Source organism: Sabethes cyaneus, chromosome 3, assembly GCF_943734655.1.
Source record: "Sabethes cyaneus chromosome 3, idSabCyanKW18_F2, whole genome shotgun sequence".
Classification (NCBI taxonomy): Eukaryota; Metazoa; Arthropoda; class Insecta; order Diptera; family Culicidae; genus Sabethes; species Sabethes cyaneus.
Window position 1 is genome coordinate 61,590,187 of NC_071355.1, and position 22,822 is coordinate 61,613,008.

General features: G+C 42.0%; 1 protein-coding gene across 1 annotated transcript; it reads left to right on the forward strand.

Moving 5' to 3' along the window:
- Positions 1-2,030: 2,030 nt before the first annotated feature.
- LOC128739639 (carbonic anhydrase 2-like) lies at positions 2,031-2,720 on the forward strand. The gene is made up of 2 exons (XM_053835135.1): positions 2,031-2,085; positions 2,155-2,720. Exons 1-2 carry the CDS (start codon positions 2,031-2,033, stop codon positions 2,718-2,720), a joined length of 621 nt encoding a protein of 206 aa, XP_053691110.1.
- Positions 2,721-22,822: the final 20,102 nt, after the last annotated feature.

A 22,822-nucleotide genomic window follows, 5' to 3' on the forward strand; every position in this document is an offset into this window, starting at 1 on the left:
CATTACATTGTCAAAAGTGCTTTTTAGTTGTGTTTCGGTCCAGCTTATATCATTGTAGCTGACAGCTCCCATACTAATCAAACGTACCTAAAACTGCTGGTTCATGGTTCACAACAGATGTTTGAAAGCGGCGTAAATATCGAAGAAGTGGTTTATTATCATTTGTTTTGGCAAAAAATCCCTTGTGCATATAAGATCTGAATTGGTTTATTATTTCAATAGAACTGACAACATTACCAAAACGTTTCCGTGGTAATGACAATAGCAGCATAACTGGTTCTTCTGTGATAATAACATGCTTTATTTGGTTCTGTCATGTAACAGAGTGTTTTTTGTACAACTGCAACGATCTCTATTGCTTGGATTTACTCTTGAATTTTGCTTAACTTGTAATGTTAACGACAAGATCGATCCAGCAATCATAAAAGAGCATTTCATTTTGAATTGCGCAGCGGATAAATTTCAATGAAACACGCAATATTTAAATACTATAAATAGCAGACAACTCGTACACAAGAGTGACAATCTTGTAATAAATACCGCTTTTTATCTTGTAAACAAATCAATCAAGCAACCCACCAAGAATTCAAACTGTTTTACCGAAAACATGAAACAATGCTGAAATAATCAATACGCACTTTTCAAATCGTTGTCCAGACAGCCTTTTGCGTTCACATTTAACGTAACAAATATTAACATTTCCTTTGGAAATCGAAGGTGCGTCAATTTTGACCGGCACGTAAAAACGATCGTTGCGACATTTTTGACACTGGCAGGTGTTATGGGATACTGTTAATAACTGTCACTTTGTTACGAGGTAGGTTTTACCCTTAGCCCAAGATCGAGTTGAATGCAGACGACTGCTTGAAACAGTACGAGTTACACCGGCTCTGCCTGTTGATGACGATAATGACGGCGGAACGGTTGTTTAGATGTCTATTAATTAAAAACCAGTAAATTACTTACATTTTTGTGAAAATAGTAATAACACATTGCACATTTATTGGTGCTACATTCCTTTCAGTAGTGTTATACTATGACAAAATTTTTATTTAGAAAAGCGCAGCGAAAGAAAAGAAATCTAGGGTGACGTACTCCCTTCGTCATACGTCAACACAATCCATACTTTATTTCGAGTCTTTGAAAGAATTTTAACTGCAACTGCTCAACTTTTGGTACGAGATGAATCTGACACTTCTTGCCTGTACATGTACACAGATAAAATATTGGGAACTTACATTTTCTTGTGAATTAAACTTTCTTGTTCCGGTGGCAGTTTGTCATAGAGAAGCTGTACTTCATCACTTGCAGGATTTCTTGCGTCTATGGATGAGTAAAAGTAGCACGTGAAATAATTTCGAAAATCGGTAGTGAAAAATTATAATCATTTTCATTATTTGATTATCAAATTTATTAGCCAACGGGCTATGAAGATCAAAGGACGTAATGTGCGATGCGTTCAGTTGCAAAGCCTTCCTATTCTGGCAAGCTAGGTGATTTATTTTTAATTTTTCTAATTTTTCTATTCTATTCTAAAGCAAGGGAAAATGGGCGTAAGCAGAGGAAAGGAGGTGAAGGTTTCCGTCATCAAATTCCCAAGCTATAACAAATGTATCGAACGGTTTTGATCACTGTTTTTACCGCGCATTGCGGTTGATCTATCGCGGAAAATTGGCACCTACGATGCATGGCACAAATAGTTTATTTCCGTTTAGTATACTCAATGAATTTTAATTGGAAATGCAGATGAAAACACATAGTAGAAAATGATCTGCTCAGCGCTACTGTTGTTTTTATGGATGCTGCAATGGATGTTCGTTAACGGTGGTAAGATGATTCTCAAATTCACTTCTTTCTCATCAGTAAATAATTTCCTTTCCTTATCAATTCAACCAGTTTATTATTCATACGGATTTGGCATCAAAGACTGGGCCTTGATTAGTACGTATTGTGGCGGTAAAAGACAAAGCCCGATCGATGTGAACACATCTGCGGTTAAAGTCACTCGTGGAAATCCGCCATTGGAACTAATGAATCTCAATGTGAATCCGATTGGAGTAACTGCTAGAAATACAGGTCGTGCAGGTAGCGTATGAAGCAATTACTGGTAACACTATTTCATTATTTCATCATTGTCACCCGTTTCGGGTGCAGCGCATTTTACTCTCACTTATCCTTCAAGCAGAAGTCTTCTCCTGGTCGGAGGATCTCTTCAAGGAACTTTCGCGTTCGCCGGTATACACTTTCATTGGAGCTCTGAGCATACAATCGATCAACAGCAATTTCCCATTGAGATGCACTTAGTCTTTTTCAATCGAATGTACAACTCGTTAGCGGAAGCTGCATTCCATGACAATGGATTGGCGGTGGTAGGATTTTTCTTCACCAATAACGCGTTAGCAAAATCGAGACGATGGATGGATTCGCTAAAAAACATACGCCGTCGTAGATCCAGCTACACATTCGTACATCCCGAAAGCATCAATTTAGCTAGACTGGTGGGAACGGAAATTGGTGAACACTTTGAATATCTTGGCAGCTTGACAATACCACCCTGTTACGAAACTGTCACCTGGATCATCCGAAAAAAACCGCTATTGATTTCCAACATGCAACTTAGCTTATTTCGGTCCCTCGAAAGTGACGAGGGATTGATGAACAACAATAACAGACCTCTACAGAATTTAAATAACAGAACCGTTTGGATGAGTTCCAAATAAATTCGTGTTACGGCAGCATAACTATGTGTTGTTATGTGAAAACTACTTAATGCTAGTTCCATCAATACCGTTTTGTAGCATTCGACCTTCAAATCGCCACCACCGCCACCGACCGGCTCAATCGGTTCATTCAAGCATGAGCGTCGAAGAAAAACAAATCAAATTAAAACTTCATTGGCTGAATTTTGCTTACAACATATCCTGTGTTGGACACGGACCGACTTATAATTATTAGCCAAGCGATCGGTACTAAAATGCATCTATAACGAAAAAAATCGCAAAGAAAAATCAATCAACAATAGGAGGAAAATTATAACACTACAACATTTGCCACTCGTTGGTTTGATTTATATAGCCAACGTAAATAACCGCGGCGTGGCGGTGGCGGTGGTCTATTATGGCGTTAGCGAAGGCGCAGCTCTCGCGTAGAGGAGAAGCCGTCAAGCAATAAAAAAAAGTATCAGTTCCACATCGATGTTACTCCGACCCTCGCGACGTCGGTCGCGCCGCGCCGAGTGGAGTTCGATTGCGGAATTTTCCTTTTTCTTGATTTACGATCATTTGCAAAACTGCAACCAATCAGTAGCGAATGGCGGCAATTATTGGCGCCTAGCTGTTTGATGATTGGCTCTCAAGTTCAACTGTTTAGGGAAATTTTTATTTCCCACTTATACCTACATCTTGGCAAAAAGGCGGTGTAGGAAATCCCCCACGTCTTCATGATTAACGGAATGCGTACGTCGCCCGATGAATTTTATATGCGCGTAAAAGTCGATTCCGGATCAATTTCGAAGTTGATGTGTCATCCAGTTTAATGTATGCTAAATAGGAAGTGGACATCAACATAGAAAAACACTTCATGGACCTAATGAACTGAGCCACTTGTTTTACTTCAGGACTTAATTTTATGTAGTTATTAAAAATGCTCTAGTCGATGTAAGTGAAGATTCTCATTGGGAACAAGAGTAACGAGAGAGGGGTCAATCCCAGTGTAGTGTTATCATTCACGGCACTCACGCCGAGGACCCGGGTTCGAGTCTCAACCCCGCAGAAATCACGAATGCACCAAGCTGTTAAAATGAGAATAATCAAAACAAAAAGAAGGGTAACGAGACTATCTAATCTTTTTTAATTCAATTCTCAGAGTTCAAAAGTTACAAAAAATTAGAAGGGTGGTGTCACGTCAACCCGTTAGGTGGGTTTTTGCTACAAAATCTTGAAAGAAAATACTTTTCCACGACCTTGATCCATATTCATATTCAACCGATATAGCGCATAAAAATCAATAACATGAGAATAATATTGTATTCTTCCCAAACAGTCAAAACTATTATCTATTGTACATGCCTATCATAAATTCAGAGGGCTCTGTAGCCGCAAGGTTACTAAATGCAGTGCAAGTTACATCGATTACATCCGGGCGATATTATTGTATTCCTTGTTATCGCTGAGATACGTCTGCGCGTCGCAGCCTCGGAGTTGCCACCTGGTGGAACCGTCGAAGAGCAATGGACCGGCATCAAGAACGCCTTCATCACGACCAGTGATGAAACCCTCGGCAAAGCGCGCAGTGGGCGGAGGGAGTGGATTTCGGATGAAACTTGGAGGAAGCTCGACGAGCGGAGAGAGGCGAAAGCCGGCATTGAACGAGCGCGGACCAGATCGGCTAAGACAGCTGCCCGTCAACGATACGCCGAACTGGAGAGGGCTGTTAAACGTGCTTGTAGGCGGGACAAGAGAGCCTGGACTAACTCCCTAGTCGAACAAGGAGAAACCGCCGCCGCCAATGGTGATATCCGTTTGTTGTACGATATTTCTCGCCGCCTTAGTGGTGCCAGGATGAATACAAAGATGCCGCTAAAGGACAGAGCTGGTCATATATTGACTGACCGTATAGAATAGCTTAAGCGATGGACTGAACATTTTGAACAACTCTTCCGAGTTTCAAATGTCAGAGACCAACAAAACCAGCAGCGTACGACGCCTACAGTTCGTCGAATAAATCGCGTGAACTCGGAGGCGCCATCGCTGGATGAAATTGTAGCAGCCATCAAGAGTATGAAATCCAATAGAGCGCCAGGGATAGATCGTATTTCAGCCGAAATGCTCAAAGCTGACCCATCTTTGTCAGCCCAGATGATGGATCAGCTTTTCAGCAATATTTGGGAAACCGCAACTTTTCCGGTGGACTGGATGCAGGGCATATTGGTCAAAGTCCCTAAGAAAGGAGACCTAACGGAATGCGGTAACTGGCGTGGCATCACGTTGCTCTGTATTACTCTCAAAGTACTCTGTAAGGTAATCCTCAACCGGATCCAGGAGAAGATCGACGCTACTCTCCGGCGGCAGCAAGCTGGATTCCGTGCTGGCCGATCATGTGTAGACCATATCACAACGCTGCGCATTATATTGGAGCAGATCAACGAATTCCAGGACTCTCTTCTGCTGGTGTTCGTTGACTTCGAAAAGGCGTTCGACCGACTCAATCACGAAAACATCTGGGGCGCACTTAGGCGTAGAGGAGTTCCAGATAAGCTAGTCCATCTCATCGAGGCTCAGTACGAGACGTTCTCGTGCAAGGTTTTGCACGACGGCGTCTTGTCCGACCCCATAAGGGTTACTGCTGGCGTGAGACAGGGCTGCATTTTATCACCGCTTCTGTTTCTCATCGTTATGGATGAGATATTTACTAGTTGGAGCAATTGACAGTAGACCAAATCGAGGATTGCCTTGGAATCCTCTAACGATGGAGCAGCTAAATGACCTCGACCTAGCCGACGACATTGTCTTGCTCGCACAACGCCGAAACGATATGCAGAGCAAGTTAGATGACCTCTCCGAGAGCTCCCAAGCAGCAGGTCTCACAGTCAATGTAGCGAAAACTAAGTCTATGGTAGTGAACACTGACAATGCCACCAACTTCACAGTAGCGGGACAACAAGTTGAGCAGGTAGACGTCTTTCAATATCTTGGTAGCCAGACAACGCCCGATGGTGGTACCAAGAGTGATATAGCCACACGAATCAGGAAGGCCAGGGGTGCCTTTGCAGGTCTGCGAAACATTTGGCGCTCAAACCAGATCTCTATGTACGAAAACCCGAATCTTTAATTCAAACGTTAAATCCGTACTGCTGTATGCCTGCGAAACGTGGTGCGTCTCAGCGGAGACAACGCAAAAACTGCAGGTATTCATTAACCGGTGCCTGCGATACATCATTCGTGCCTGGTGGCCTGATAATTGGATATCCAATGAGGAACTCCATCGTCGGTGTCATCAACGGCCGATAGCCACAGAAATTCGTGAACGTAGGTGGAAGTGGATCGGACACACCTTGAGGAAAGGAGCGAACGAGGTTTGCAGAGAAGTACTCGACTGGAATCCACAAGGACAGCGTAGAAGAGGCAGACCCAGAGGCTCATGGCGACGGAGCTTAGCCAACGACATCCGGGCTGTAGACGAGAACCTGTCCTGGCGACAGGTGAAAGACATGGCGGGTAACCGTCAGCAGTGGAGATCTCTGATTTCATCCCTTTGTTCTGCCGGACCGGCGGACATGGACACATAAGTAAGTAAGTAAGATATTATTGTAGATCAACTATACTCGGAGCAGTGATAAGTCCACATGAGGAAAAACACGTGCCCAAGTTAGAAGCAGGTTTCATTTGCGGTTTTTTGTTCAGTATACATGCTGATTTGACTGTAGTGCTTCAGTGAAACGGAATTCGAAAAAGTGGTGTATAGGGCAAGAGGTAATTATTATCTATCAATATTGTTAAAGAAAGTATAATTTTATCTTTCGTATTTATGGAGCGTTCTGTTTGTTACCTACGGGGTAGCAGCCCCATAGCGCCATAAAAACAAAAAATAAAACTATACTTTCTTCTGCAATATTGTAGATAATAATTATCTTTACAATTGCCCTTTACACTACTTTTTCGTATACTGTCTCGCTGAGGCGTTGTAGTCAAATGAGCGTTGGTACTAAGCAAAAAACCGCAAACGAAGCCTGGTTGGAAGTGGATAACATTTTACGCAAAGGATACGTTCCGCGTAAAAAAAACCGCGTAAATTCCAAAATTCGCGTAAATATAGACAGACTAGCTGATTGCCCGATCTTACTCGAGGCCCCTTTGCCTCTTAGTCACTTGTGCATCTGTAACGAAAATTCTCATAATGCAAGAAACAAAACCCTTTTTTTCATTTGAATGTGTCTACTCCCTTTGTCAGTTCCCCTCATGTTGTCCCCCAGCCACTTGTAAATCTGACTTCTTCCCGGTAATCCCTATAAAACAACAAAAAGTCTTTTTTACGTTTTTGAACCTCCCCTTTGCTAATGGCCACCCTATTCCCCCTTCCAGAAATGCAGAAACTTGTACAACTTCCTCTTCCAGTCCAGGCGTTTCGGAGTTATGGCCTCCCCCACTGTTATCAACCCCCCTTTTGTCAACCCCTTCAGTTCTGATTCCCTTATGTCAAGGAACATGTATGCCAAGTTTGAAAAAGAACGATCGTTTCGGAGCGGATATTACCCCTTGAAAAAGACACCAACAAAGTGTCGAAACGTCAGGAAAACATAAAACTTCAGTCTTGATAAATTTCTCCGAACACTGCCCTGCCAAATATTAACAGTTTCAAAAAAAAAACTTCAATAATCTTACAAAAAATTAAAAAGATTGGTGGAGAAATTTGTATACTTTTTTCCTGGTTTGTATTCTTGACATTAGATTAATTTTAGCGTTTATTTCGGTTATTAATGATAGCCAACCAATATTAATAAGACTTTTTTTTATAAAGATTAATTTATTTTTGCATCTTACCCACACATACACACACCCGCTCGGGGATTTGAACCCGAGTACTCCTTTCGGTAACCTAGGTGCATAACACTACACTGCTGCTTTGTTGAAATATGCGATCTGCATCGATTTTACTCGATATGCTAATTTAAATTTGAACCAAATATGAACTTTCAAGTTCGTTCCTCAAGCAAAATTCGAACTGTTGGTTGTTGGGATACCACATTTGAAATTTCACTCACGCACTATTTGGGCCGTGCCATCGCATTGTAATATATCTCAGGTATTAGCTATTCCAAAGGACGAAAACCCTGCCTCGCCTGCAGAGAGCAACTCTTACTCAGTTTGTTTACTTTGTAACGTACGACCTTTTGAAAAGTGACCGAAAACAGGGTACGAAAGTGACCCCGTTGATTGTACCACCCCAGGTCATCCTTTGAAGAGGTGCACAAAGCTAGATATGGCAAGAAGATCGTAGGACCCTTGTGTTGTTTTAACAGAGGAAGCAGACGCTTCTGTAGACACTCCTTGAGGTAGATCTGCCCGTTTTTTTCCATGTGTGGACTCATTACTGCGACCAGTATAGTTGATCTATTGTAATACCGCCCGGGTGTTTGCTGTATGACCTGCACTGCATTTCTTTTTGCTATAATCGCTATTGAGTGAGCGATATGCTTATTTTAAATTGTATGCGTGCTTGCGTGTATTGGGGTTTACCCTTCCTTCAAAGCTTGATCTACTTTACCCACTTCTTCCTCGCTGCCAGCACTATCCCATATTACAGCCGTCCCTGGCGAGGACTTATTCGTACCTCTGACCAGTACACTTAACTATAGGAGGGACATTTGCACTGTCAAGAGGCTTCAGAGGGTAAATATAGAATTCAGCATGAAGGAAGGGTAAATGGAGGGGTCTGAGAATAAACCCATGCTAAAGTCACTTGACATCGAATGGCTTGATTCTACTAAGATTCGAACCCACGACCACTCGCTTGTCAAAGCAGACTCGGTAACCTTGCGGCTACGGAGCCCCCCATCTGCTCGTTTACAGTCCCGGTAGTCACGAACGGCGCACTTCGTTTGCCACATCAGCAGATCGCTTGCCGTATTTCATGTATTTCCTGGCAAACTTCCTTATTTTTAGTTCCTTATTTTCTCCGGAACATCAAACTTGTGCTGGACGATCAAGAACAGTAGCCCCGGAAGTCCGCCTTGACGTAAGTTTATCATCCATAATTAAACTATGAGGCTTCGTCAGCGTCTGGGTGTACAGTTTTCGAGCCCGCGACTTTCCCACCGTATTTTGTAGTTTGTCATGATTTGGAATCTTCTGCACGTATGCTGTTCCTCCTGTTTCTTGGCTCTCTGAACAAAAAACTTGAACAGATTGAACTTTTTGGCCACATCCCTGACCGAAGCATTGGGATTCCGCTTAAACACTTTCATGACACGCTTGTGATCCTGATCACTAACGGAACATCCATTCTGACCACATTTCTCCTTCTGTTCGATGCTCACAGTTTCGTAGTAACGTTTAATCATACGAGGTTGCCACATGCACAGATTATTCTGTGTTTAACAGATATTTGAAATAAATCGCCTGTACAAAATCTGTATGCATATAATACAGATTATCGCCAATTACACAGATTAAACAGATTTTAAAACTTTTACAATGAGAGTAAAAGAGACGGAAATAGTAAGCAAAACGACTCTCCGTCTCTTTCACTCTCATTGTTTTGCATTGGACAGATTTTTGCACAGATATTTTTTTCTTTGCTTTACAGATGGACAGATTTTTCCAACAAAAAACACAGAATTATATGTGGCATAAGGGGCTCCGTAGCCGCAAGGTTACCGAGTCTGCTTTGACAAGCGAGTGGTCGTGGGTTTGAATCTTAGTAGAATCAAGCCATTCGATGTCAAGTGACTTTAGCATGGGTTTATTCTCAGGCCCCTCTATTTACCCTTCCTTCGTGCTGAATTCTATATTTACCCTCTAAAGCCTCTTGACAGTGCAAATGTCCCTCCAATAGTTAAGTGTACTTGTCAGAGGTACGAATGAGTCCTCGCCAAGGACGGCTGTAATATGGGATAGTGCTGGCAGCGAGGAATAAGTGGGTAAAGTAGATCAAGCTTTGAAGGAAGGGTAAACCCCAATACACGCAAGCACGCATAAAAAATTCAATAAGCATATCGCTCACTCAATAGCGATTATAGCAAAAAGAAATGCAGTGCAAGTCATACAGCAAACACCCGGGCGATATTACAATAGATCAACGATACTGGTCGCAGTAATGAATCCACACATGGAAAAAAATACGTGGTATCCTTGCACACGACTCACCGTACCGTTGACTGCGCGATTCCAACTGTTTTCCTATGTCCCAATGAGAGAGTTGAGGATTTTCCATGTGCTTGCCCAAAATCATTTCGCGGCGTTGCTTTTCGAGTGACACCATTTTTCCAATTTTCGAAAAACTGACAGCGATAATAATACAGTGTAAACAATACACTCTAAACTACTTCCTCCCAAATTTTCAAGAGAAAATACCCAATGGGTAATTTTCTACAGCGTTTTTCCGTGATGCAATTTGATGTGGGACGCCCTTTACCAAGCTCGTTTTCGTCAGGGTCGCTTCACGACGGCTCAGATGTTTACCATGCATCAGTTACTAGACAAGTTCCGGGAGTACAACTTGCAGACTCATCATTTGTGAGTAGAAATTAAAGCGGCGTAGATCTGGTTGGCGTTGCCGATCAGGGTACTAGGTTCATAAACCTAGTCATCCCTTATTGGCACATGTCTCGCTCCAGCTACCAGCCTGTCACTTCGTCAATAAGTGATAGGTAAGCTTGAAGTAAAACAATAAAACGGGGCATACCACAATAGTTCAAAACAATGGACGCAGTGGTAAGAGTACCCAACAGATGAGAAAAAAAGCGGCTTACGATTCAGTCAAACAAAATGAGCTGTCGCAGATAATGCTAGAACATCGTTTTTCGACGATACTAATTACGCTGATTTGTGCGATGCTGTATGGGTCAAAATCAAGCGTCAGAATAGCGGGACAGACATCAGCCGCTTTCGTGACGTTAGATGGACTGAAGCAGACGGATGCACTCTCTAACTTGCTATTCAACATTAGGCGATTTATGTCGACAGTTCTTGGTTTATATTCGAGCAGTGCAGCTAGTCGTTTACATAGTTATGAAGAAGAAGAAGAAGGAAACACTTCTGGTACCCACTAACATTTTTTTCTTTATTTGAATTACATAGCTGAGAAGTTAACAAAAAACTGTGACCAGCTAAATTTAAAGCGAATTCATCAATAGTGCAAGTATCTTAATCTAACTTAGACTATAAATTTACCCTAATAGCTTACTCTTATAAACTGAATATATATAACTTTAAATTTCTTTTGAAGCGAACAGAAATCACGAGAGCGATTGTCAGAGAATTTGTGATCAAAAGCAAATATATTTCGCACTCTCTTTTATTAGAACCATGTTGTCGTTACTAGCAGGTGTCAAGATCATAAACAAAAGAAAAACATATGGCATTGGACGTCACGCAAAATACCTTTTTGTCTTGGAAGGTACGATACGAAGAGCAAACGTGGAAAGAAAAGGGACTACCACCAAGTAATCTCACAAGCTTCTTGGTTATGTGGATGACGTCGATATCATCGGAATCAGCGGGATTGGGACATACTCTTAACACGGCAGGGAATGTGGGAGTCCAAATGGTGTTGGTGCCGAGATAGAGTTGAATGGGGAACGATATAAAGTAGTGCAGGAATTTATGTACCTTGGTACACTCATGACATGTGACAACGATGTAAGCGGCGAAGCGAAACGACGAATTGCAGCTTCGAATCGCGCTTTCTACGGATTACGTAGCCAGCTGAAATCATGTGGTTTGCTAATTTGGACAAAACTGACGCTCTATAGAACACTAATCCTCCCGATGACCCCTTATGGACATAAATCATGGACGCTAAAGGATGCTGACCAACGAGTACTTGGCGTTTTTGAGCGTAAAATTCTGCGATCCATGCTTGGTGGCGAAATGGAAAACGGGGTGAGGTGCAGACCCATGAACTACGAGCTGTATCAAGTATACAAATATAGTGATATAGTAAAGGTAGTACAATGTGACAGACTGCGGCGGGCTAGGCACGTGGCCAAAGTGCCCGACGAAAGTGTAGCCAAAATTGTTTTCAGCAGAAAACCAGGAAGAGACCGTAGACTTCGGGGCCAGACCCCGCATGTGGTCTGTCGAGGACGACGCACGGTCAGACTAGAGGACCATAATTCGTTCGGCGCAGGATTGATGACCGTCTGTGGCCAATAGCGATAAAAAATAGAATACGAAAATCGAATGAAAGGAAAGTCGAAACTTTTTTCATGATTCAATTCCTCTATTAATTTTATTCCGATAGACAAGCATTTCGGCTTCGACTTCCAGGTTTCAGCGTTGTATGTTTTCGGATCGAGGAGTTCACTATTTCGAGGTATTCTCTATTTTGAACCATTTTCAACCAATCAAGTACAAAAATTTCAGTATTCAAAGTCGTGTTGGCAGTGGCCTCGTTGCAATAAGAATTTTCTATTACTTTTGTTTTAGTATTTTTTCCCTTAATTTGGCATTAGCTTTGTATCGAATTGTACTCAGTTGATCCGTTCTTGTTATTTTTTTTTTCAATTTCAAATTAATCTTGATTCTACTTCAAGGATTACGACTTTCACGACAGCATGAATACTCAGAATAAAATTTTTAGAAGTGCATTTTAGTTAATATTGAATATAATTTGAAATTTGTTTGTTATCAATAACTTTTTCTCTTTTATTCAAATCTGCAACGCAATACTTTTACGGCAATACGGATTCAGTAATCTCGGCCCGTTTGATGTTTATACTGATAGGTAATCATCCTGGCTCAAATCGTGGTTAATTACAAAACCTCAAAATGGTCATCTAATCAGGCTGTAAAATTAGTTTCCTTAGATAGTGCTATTAATTTCGTAAAAAAAACTTCAATGAAATTATTTCGTTTCACAACATAACAAATGGTAATCAAATTGTGCACTGTCACAGGTACTTTTATGTGATCATAAACGAAAGCGGACTTAGTGCAATGTTTTCCGATGTGGGTGATAAATAATCCCTGAGTGTCAAGTCTTTCCTGCATGAAGAAATAAAAACATGAGCTTGGTGCTGACGACGTTTTTTTGATATCCAAATGAGTCACTTTGTTGAGTCATATTGACAAAAATCAATAAAAATAGCGGGAATTATTTTTCACTACCAGAAGCTAAGTAAAACAACTTTCACTCTTTTTTTTGCATTTACGGATATGAGTAATTCATTCACTAGTACACAAAATGATCACTACCAACCCTATAATCACCTCTCAACGGTTGTTCTAGTGAAGTCCAAAGAACCTGCTGCTGCTGCTGAACCTGGCAAGCAGCCTACGTCTAGAAGGATGTAATCGTTTTTTTTGCTTCCTTTCCTCCGCCGTCGGCAGCATAAGTTCATTACACGTTTGCACGCATTCTGTCGACTATTGAATGGAAGCAATGTGCAACGATCCCAACGCGTTTACGCGCACTCGCGGGTAGGCATGAATGAAAATCATATCGACGAAGCCACGCTACGATGCAACCATAATTGGTTGTCCATTCATTCATTGACTCGCTCCAAAGCGCAAAAAACAGATGATATATGACCCAATTTGCATCTTCCTACCAAATGTCCTCGCCGGCATGCTCAATACCAGGGCCAGCTGCGCTGATAATTACCGACCTCGGCCATGATGAAGAGTCTCGCTCCTCAATGTCAATGGCTCTCTTAAATGTGCATCGCATCTCAAATGAAGACGGAAAGAAAATAAAGCCAGCCAAGCCACCTTAGTAAAAGCAAGCAAGCGCAGCCGTCTTATGACTGCAAATTTGCAAAAGGCATCACGCGAAAGCGAACAAAACATGTGTTGCATCGCGACAAACGTTTGTTCTGCTTCGGCTTGCTTTCCTTGCTTTGCCCTGCCCATCCCGGTGAGTACGAAACGACCGACCGGCCGGCGCGGCGGGACGAATGCAGTTGCATCTCGAAAAGATGTCCATAACAATGACAACCGATTGCACAGTTATGAGGGGGTAATTAACATTAAAACCATTAAGGCATTATCACTCGCGCAGACAATATTGTCATGTGCCCAATGCAACCGGCGATGGCTAAGCGGCTGTCATTGTGACCTCGCTTGATTCGGCACGTACCTACATGAGTCCGGTTTCAAAAATTCATAATTGCATGGATTCATAATGGATGAATGGAAGAATGTTTGTGTCTGAGGAAAGAAAGCTGTTTGTTGTGTTCGTTCCATTCGCTTCTGATAATCGGTGACATAGTTAAATAAATTTATACTGATGAGCATAGTAACTTCATACAGTGATATCAAGGCTGCATCTTGATCATTATATTATATTTTCGTTTCTTTTTTCTTATTCGTTTTGTGTAATGGAGTAAGAGAGCTGAACAATACTTGCTAAAATCTTCTTTAATAGGTTTTTTTTCATAATTCGCGTAACAGATCCTAAAACGTGTGCAGATTTCAATTACCTACAGCTAAATAGAACTGAGCATCTGTGAGTGCAGTACAAGTCATTGTCAAGTCATATCGAAAAGGAGATAATGTAAGGTTCAAACACGCGTCATTGATTTTTTGGTTTTCAAAAGCAGTTTTTATGCTGAAAACAAAAGTCTGAAAGACTCCCAGAAATCAGTCTTTTCGATAGAACTTTAATATATGTAATAGTTTAAATATTTTACAAATATTTTAATATCATAAAAATAATCAATTTAGTTGATGGCGTCGAACATGTAATTCCTACCAAGAATTAGTTTTCGAAAAATTTGCTTAATAATTACCTTGTCTGCTTTTCTCTAAATTTGCACAATACACTCCAGTCGTTTCTACACGTTTTTCCCAATTTTTGAATTAGCGTAGTTTTTTATGACGATTTTTAAATTAACATACCCTTTTTGCAGCAGCCGCTCAAACTACAAATAATTGGTTTTATTGGTTTGATATAATTTGATTTTCTGTATATTTCATTTGATTCTTCTGTATACTCTCAACAAGTGGTTCTAATAATCCTCTAAACTTCGCTTCGCGTTCCTGTATTGCTTTACGCTATCACTAATCAATAAACTGACTTGTTTAATTTACAAGTTTTGCGGATAAACACGGTAAGTAATCAGGTAAATATTTTTCTAAATTTATACTTCTTTTCGGCAACTTACAATAGATTGGCTTTTTACTTACTTTTTTTGCTTTTCCGGCCACAATCTGTTTATTGAATTCATGCCGAATTCAGAAGCCATCTCCACGTTTCTCGGTCTTGAGCTGCCATTCTGTCCAATTGCCTCTAACAGCTACGTTGCTCCAGCATCCTCGTCAACAGCGGTCATACAACGGGTACGAGATCTGCCTCGAAGTCGTCGGTCTCTGTCGGGTTCTCTACTGAATATTGTTTTAGCTATCTCTCATTCGGTAACCTTGCTACGTGGCCAGCCCATTGCAGCCTGTCGTGTATTAGCCGCCTCACAATATCCGCATCTCTGTATACTTGGTATATTTCATGGTTCATGCGCCTGCGCCACACTTCTTCTTCCAATATGCCGTCAAGAATTGATCGCAGGATCTTACGCAAAAAAAACCCCAAGAATTCATCGATCGCTCTCCGCGCTTCGTGACCGTAGAGTACCACCCGGAGAATTAGCATCAGCTGGCTACTTACTCCGTAGAAGGCCCTATTGGCAGCCGCTATCTGCCTTTTTACTTCACGACTCACATCGTTATCACATGTCACTAACGTACCAAGCTAAACAAATTCGTCGACCACTTCAACAGTGTCTCCATCTATCAGCACTGCAGTTCCAACACCCGAATGGCTCTCTACCAGCTACCATATACTTTGCATTGGTAGAATTTATGATAAACTCTATCCTCGCAGCTTCCACTTAAGATGCGTATACGCCTCTTCTACAGTTCTACGGTTAACACCGATGATATCGATATCATCCGCAAATTCCAGGAGCACATGCGATTTCGAGATAATGGTACCCGCTTCTCTGCACGCATGCCCTTTGAGTAGCACCAACTTGCTTCAAACCATCGAACGTCACAAACGAGTCCGATGTCCTACCTGCTATTTTTTTTGGTATGCCAGAAGGGCATTGGGTTAAAAGGCCACTGCGACAGTCTTAATGATCGTCTTTTGTGGCATCCCACCTGCTATCCTGACCCTTGATTTTGAACCATCAAGGGTCCCAGGTAACATTTTGGGTTTTATTTCACTCTTATGATGGCATTCAAGACCAAAATCAGTCATGAAGACCACCATAAGAGCACAATAAAACTTACATTGTTATAGCCTAATCAAATTTGTTGGAAAACCAGGTTCAACTATAATGCACCATTTCGTTTAACTGAATCGTACGCTACCTAGAAATCTGTAAACAACTGGTGAGTTTGCAAGTTAAATTCACGGAATTTATCAAGGATTTATCGCCAGGTGAACATTTGGTCCGACGTGGAGCGTCCTTTTGGAAAACCACACTGGTATTCACCTACAAAGGTTTCCTGAAACGGTGTCAGTTTGAGAAACAGGATAAGGGAGCGAATTTTGTATGCAGAATTTAGTAGAGTAATGCATCGGTAATTGCTGCATTCGAGTCGAATACCTTTTTGGAAATAGGGCCTAGACCATAGACCAACCAGTTCGTAGGTAGTGCCTCCTCAGCCCATACCTTTAGTATAACCTGATGGATTCGCTCCCGACATTCAAAAGTTTGTCGGGGATGCCTTCCTTTCTAGCTGCTTCTACAAGCTTCTCGTATCAAGTCTCTCGAAGCAATTCTCCGCCTCCGCAAGTACGCGATCCCAGAGCTGGCGTTTCTTACAACGGTGAACTCTCTTTTCGACAGCTCTCGGTATCTCTCTGTTCTGACGTGTCACAGTTGCAGCTTCTAGCTCGATTATTCTCATCAGTGACTCGTTGGCACTCTGCGTCAAACCACTCACTGCATTGGAAGTGGCTGCAGCAGTAGTACCCAGCACTTCTTGCGCTGTACTACTAATCGCGTCGTGGATGTGTCTCCAGCTCCAATGCTCGTTCAGGTTGCCTCCAAGTTGTTTACTAATCCTCTCATAAGTCTTCCGAGGGTACTTTGCAGCAACCGCCGAATGTTCAGTGGTATCCGGGTAAAGGGATCGAAAGTTGAATGTGACTGGGTGAATGCGTACGTTTTCCGCATTCAACTTGCGCTTTTTTGACGATCATTTGATTGTTTTTTTGAATCCATTCAATCTCCCGCTTGCGCTGCTGCCGTCTTATAATTCATGTGGTTTCTCAAGAGAAGCCAACAGTCGTTCTCCCGACCGTTCATATTGAAGAATGTAAACTGCAAACTGACTGGAAGTATAAGGTGACGTATTTTTTCGTTTCTCTTTTTGTCTCCAAATCGGCTGCCCACAGTAATAATTTGTCGCCCGGAGTCCATCCGACGCAAGCAAAATGTTCGATTGTATTGGGCGAAGTCCGACCGACTTCTTCCATGCACATATAGTGGTTGTTTTTTGTAGTATTGAATCATGCGATAGCGCGGTTGCTTTTCGTTGGCGTGGTGACTGCCACACGCTATGCCCGAAGGTACTTATTTATCTTTCATGCATCTCAGATTTCTCTCCACAGGATGTCAGTATTGGTCAAAACAATCAATTTAAAGAAGGTCTTAAAATATTCTATCTTGGATTTTTTGCAGAATTTAATTGTCAAGGTTATATAGGGGTCATCCCCCCTCAAGTGATCATATCCGATGTAATCGACTTCAGATTTTAACCAAATTTGGTATAATTGCTCATTCCGACCCCACATTCAATTTCCTAAAGTTTTGTACGGATCGATCAATCCCCTTAGCAGTGACGCTTCTCCATTTTTCTCGTCGCAGTTAGCATGAGCAAAGGCGTCCAAGTAGACACTGTTTATACGGACCTGAAATCAGACATCGTCATATAGCACAGAGACGTGTAGGCTAGGCGCCTAGTCACTTTAAAATATATTGTGCAGTCCCGGCAGATCGTGTGCTGCACAGTAAGAGAATAGTGTTAGTCCCAATGTCTGAAATCAGCGTTTGACAGAGTCAATAAAATTCTAAAATTCTAATCGTCAAAATCGATCGCCTGGGCGCATCAATCAATTTTGTAAAATGGACAGCATCGTATCTCGCCAGCCGTTGTTTCTGTGTGAAACTTGGATCCCACGAATCGAATCTTTTCGGCAACCGTTTTGGAGTGCCACAAGGGAGTAATCTCGCTGCTTTTCTCCATATTCATGAATACAGCCATTTGCTTCATATTACCCGACGGGTGCAGGCTGCTCTACGCAGACGACTTGAATTTTTTTTGCGGGTGAGATCCATTGAGGATTGTAAGCAGCTACAATGGATGATCGACTTGTTTGCAGATTGATGCTCTGCAAATCGCATGGTAATCATCGTAAAAAAAGAAATAAAAACTCGTAAAAAGCATACTATACATTGGCAGTACAAAATTAAGGATGAAACATTTGAAAGAGTTTCAGCATTCAAGGATCTTGGTATTTTGCTAGATACATAATTAACGTTTAGGGAGCATTACTGTAACATCACAGCGAAAGCCAATCCTAATCTTGGATTCATCTTCCGGATTTCTAAGGAATTCAACGATCCGTACTGTCTGAGGGCACTGTACTACTCGTTGGTGCGGTCGACGCTTGAAACGGTAGCTGTGGTGTCGAGTCCATACCATGACGTGTGGATTAACAAAATTGAAGCAGTTCAGAAGAAATTTATCCGTTACGCTTTGAGGTTTCTGCCCTGGAATAACCCACACGACTTGCCACCTTATGTGAACCGATGCGCGCTACTTGACATGAATACTCTAGAAAAAAGGCGTGACATTACCAAGGCAGTTTTCGTAGGAAAAGTTCTTCTAGGTGAAATAGACGCTGCTCAAATTTTGAGTCAAATTAATACTAACGTTGCTCCAAGAAATCTTCGGCTTCCACGGTTCCTTAGACTGAATGTTTATGGAACAGAGTATGCGTAAAACGAACCAGTCAGAGCCATGTGTAATAATTTACGTAATCTTAAGTTATTCATGCAGGTCCATAGTTCGATAAATTATTTAAATAAAAATTGATTTAAGCAATGTAATATGCTATAGTCTAATTAAGATGATCGGGTGGGGTTTTTACGCGCACTTGAGGGTCAACCTCGAATAAGCGTTTCACCACCTACAAATTTTTAGGAGACCTTTAAAGGTCAGATGAAAAATTGAAATAAATGATAAATGATAAAAAAGGTTCTGGATTAGTGTGCTATGCCCGGTTGATTAGATTGCGATGAGTTTTCGGTTAATCAATTGAGGGTTAAAATTTAATTTTTAGTAGAGGTTTTTGATATTGCAAGGTCTTGAATCTTGAATTTTGAAAAAAATCCCGATTTGGTCAATTTTTCCATTTTGTCAGCCCAAAATTCTACAAGGTGCTGACAAAAGCGGAACATTACTGTACCTCCAATAAAAATATACTTACCGCATAACATTGTAAAATGCAAAATTCCTGCACACAAAAGCTGAGCACAGTAATTAAAAACCCGTAACCAACTTCCAGCACCGTCAAAACCTATAAACTATAAACATTGACCAAACTGCCATTTTATCATGAAACCTTCAAGGACAAAGAGCCCGTTAAGATGCCTTGCTTGCGGTTTCCGAAAGTCATATTGCGGTTCACGGAAGATCTTTATTGTACCATTTTGCTTCGGGTACCTGGCAAAATTCCGAAAAACAAACCTTTCGATTGAGCAATAACTCACTTAACTCCCGTATTGCAGTGTATTATGTTTACCCCGCACCGAGGGTGGCCATCCCTTTCCGACTGATGCACCTTTTTTCCGCATTCCAATTCGGCACTCAGCAGGTGCGATAGCATGCGGCGCATACGTACCTGATCCTGTTTTGGGTAATTTACACCTTGTCCAATTTGTCTTAGCTTCCATTTGCGTGACTACTTGTTGCATCGCTGGACGCAAAGGACGGTTCCCTCAGCAGGAGAACCATAAGAAGGAAACGTTGTCGTCTGCAAACAAACACAAATATTTGCCTCACGGGAAACAAAGCAAACAAGGATCGATGCGATAGCTTGTCTCAATCGTTTCGTCACAGGTTCCATCGCAGGTCGCTTTCCCACCAGGTTACGTGAAATCGGGACTGCAAATCTTATCCCTAGGAGTCCCGCTCGGAACGAGAGAAGACATGCTTGGCTAAGAGAAATAAATGATAAATTGATTGACCCGAACCTTTGAGCCGGGCTTGTGCCCGGGGAGCCGCATGGCTCTCGTGTGGTAGGTCCGCAGCCAGTCTTTTCAAATATTCTTCTTTCTCGTGACCCAGTTAGACCAAAAGGGCGTGCATCAATAAATCAATCTCAAATCGGTTGATCGGATGGCGACTGTCCGTCTTTTGATAAGACCTTTCAGCCGATAGATGCGAACGACCGGTCCGGTCGACCGACCAACCGAACGACCGGTCGTCCGAAAGCCATCCATAAACATTGGGTTCATGGATCGGCAAAATATTTTTGCCATGGGGTTGGCTCATCGGAAATGCTAGACACGTTTGATGTATGCCCTGAATTTGACCACCAGCGAAATCACGCCACGCCGCACCAGCTAGTTGTCGTCTCACCGCCCGCTGGTCTGACGATCGGTCGGTCGGTAGTGTCTCGAACGGGTGGGTGAAATTCCTTGGCGGACCTTGTTCGTGAACGGACCGAAACTTTGGAAGCGCCATCGCTGCGCGATGGTAGAATGCAAACCAAATAATGTATATTTTGTCATTAAGCGATAAAATTGTGTTCATAAGCACAATCAACAGGTTTTCGATTGCCACTGCAATACTTTGCAATCAGTTAAGTTGATTGGTAGTAATATATTATTCGATATGCTTTAGAGAAATAGCAATCATCGGGAAAATTGACTCAGCGTAATTTAAAAAGCCAATTATAAATATGGCAGCTTGTCAATGTGAATTGAGAACTTATTTAGAAATTTGTGCTTCATCTGATTTCCAAACAACCTATCCAATAAATTGAATAATTATAAACAAAAAATATATTGCTCTTTTACACTTATTTGGTCTCAATATTATTGCGAGCCGACCAGGGAGAAAGGAATGTAAAAAAAATAATGAGCCTGTGTATTCCAGGGGCCTGCGAAGTTAACTCCAAGGAATAAGATGACGGAATTAAAAAAAATTGATTGAAAAATAATTTTTAGTCTTCTCCAAAAAAAAAAAATTAAAGAGTAACCAATCAGATTACATCTTCATAGCAACAATCTATTTCAATCACTAACAGATCCTTTTTTAATACATTCGATTCCATCCCGCAGCTCCTCCGATGTGTAACTAAACCAGCTAACACAAACGTTATTCAGCCAACTGCCTGTACTCCACAACCGTAACGATTTACTTAACTGGAATGTTTGAACTGACATAACGGGTGCATATTTCTATCACCCGCATCGGCCCATAACCCCTGGATATGATCGATGGATCGGTTCAGCCTACTGAACAGGTTAGTCAGCGAAACAGGTTAACTAACTATTCTCATTTGCGGGTCCCCTCTTGCCTCCTTTCTTTTCTTTTATCAACCTTATCTTTTCGCTCTTTTTAACGGCAACCTATTCGAGCTGAACCTGTAAATCTCGACACTTCCACAAAACCTACAGCGCTCAAAATATAAAATGATAATGACCAACAATATCGGCACAATTCAATTAAACCTGTTTCAAAGTCACAGTCAAAGCCGTTGCGCTACAGCCAGCACGGCCAAACTGGATCCACCATCGCCGGCAAACGGGGCGGGGCGTGACGGGGCGGACGGATCGATGCCTCGTTGACGAAATCTCACCAAATGAATCAACAGAATAGAAATAAAACAAAAACTCGAAAAAAATACCGTTGAACCACGAGCGGGCCAGACAAACCCACCCAGAAATCGGACGACGCACGGCAAAATCGCAATCGGTCGGGCCGGGACGGACCGGGCGGTTAATGGCGGGCGTATGGCGGCGGACGCAAACGGTTGAGTGGACGAACACGAAACACGCACAGATAGATTCCGCCGACCAGTGCCGACCAGCCATCGGGTCGGATGCCTCTGTAAAGTCCCAATTGATCCACATTTTCGAGCCCGGAGGACGCATTATCGTGTCCTATACGCGACGGTTCTTCGTCAAACTTGTTCGACAGCTGAAATTAAAATGCAAATATGAAATAAATCAAAACGGTTGTCCAGCGAATGGTGGAGATAACAAGGCAGGATTGTGTCGCACGGGCTGCTTTGGATGCAAATTTTCCACTGAGACTACATTCCGCCAAACATTCAAAGCATTTAAAATGGCGTTATGTTAAAATAGACAAAACGTTTAGTTTGTCTCAAATCTTAGAGATTCATCCCTGAAAAGCTCGTCCAACTGCCAAAAAAAATGATGCAAAGACGTGCGGCGGCGACCTATAATTATGTTTCACTTTTTCAAGTTTGTCCAATTTTCTCCCGCTGGCCCCCTTGTGTAACGACCGCTGTTCGACTGGATGCGCGAATCCGTTATCGTTCGTGTACGTGTTGGGTTGGCCCGCTTTTGGGACATCCTGGGGCTATCCAGCCAGCGAGCGCTGCGCAGCGCAGCATTGTTGCGGTCCGGTTCTGTTGGACTCAGGACGGAAACTGGCTGATTACCATTCACTCGCAACCGACCGAGGATGAGTGACCAAAAAAAAACTTAGGTGTTTCGTACGGCGGGGGTAAGGTTACGGTGTCAATATTTGACTTGTGGCTGTATTTTCGGCACACACCTGCCGCGCGCCGAAAACGGTGGAGCTACTGGTTCCCGCTTTAATATGTTGACAATTTAACTATTGTTGTTCTTAATAAAGGAAAAATGAAGAAAAAATAGGGAAACAAGATGTTTACTAGATAATACTTTCCAATTATTGATAATTGACTCTAGACAATGGCTAGCGAGTCGCGTGACAGTTGTGTTTGTCCAGCTAGGAACAGTGTGCACCACAAATTTGCATAATTATCAACTATTAACATACTCTATTATTAAGTTTACTTTTTACGTTTGTTGTTCATACATTTTAACTTGGAAGATAACAGAGTTGCTTTCTCGGTTTGTTCGATTCCGTTCGGT

What these genes read in the sequence shown, in the direction of transcription:
- LOC128739639 (XM_053835135.1), top strand. Translation starts at nt 2,031, where the DNA reads ATGAATCTCAATGTGAATCCGATTGGAGTAACTGCTAGAAATACAGGT. An exon ending in TAGAAATACAGGTCGTGCAG is followed by an intron (nt 2,086 to 2,154) that starts GTAGCGTATGAA and finishes TTTCGGGTGCAG; the next exon opens with CGCATTTTACTCTCACTTAT.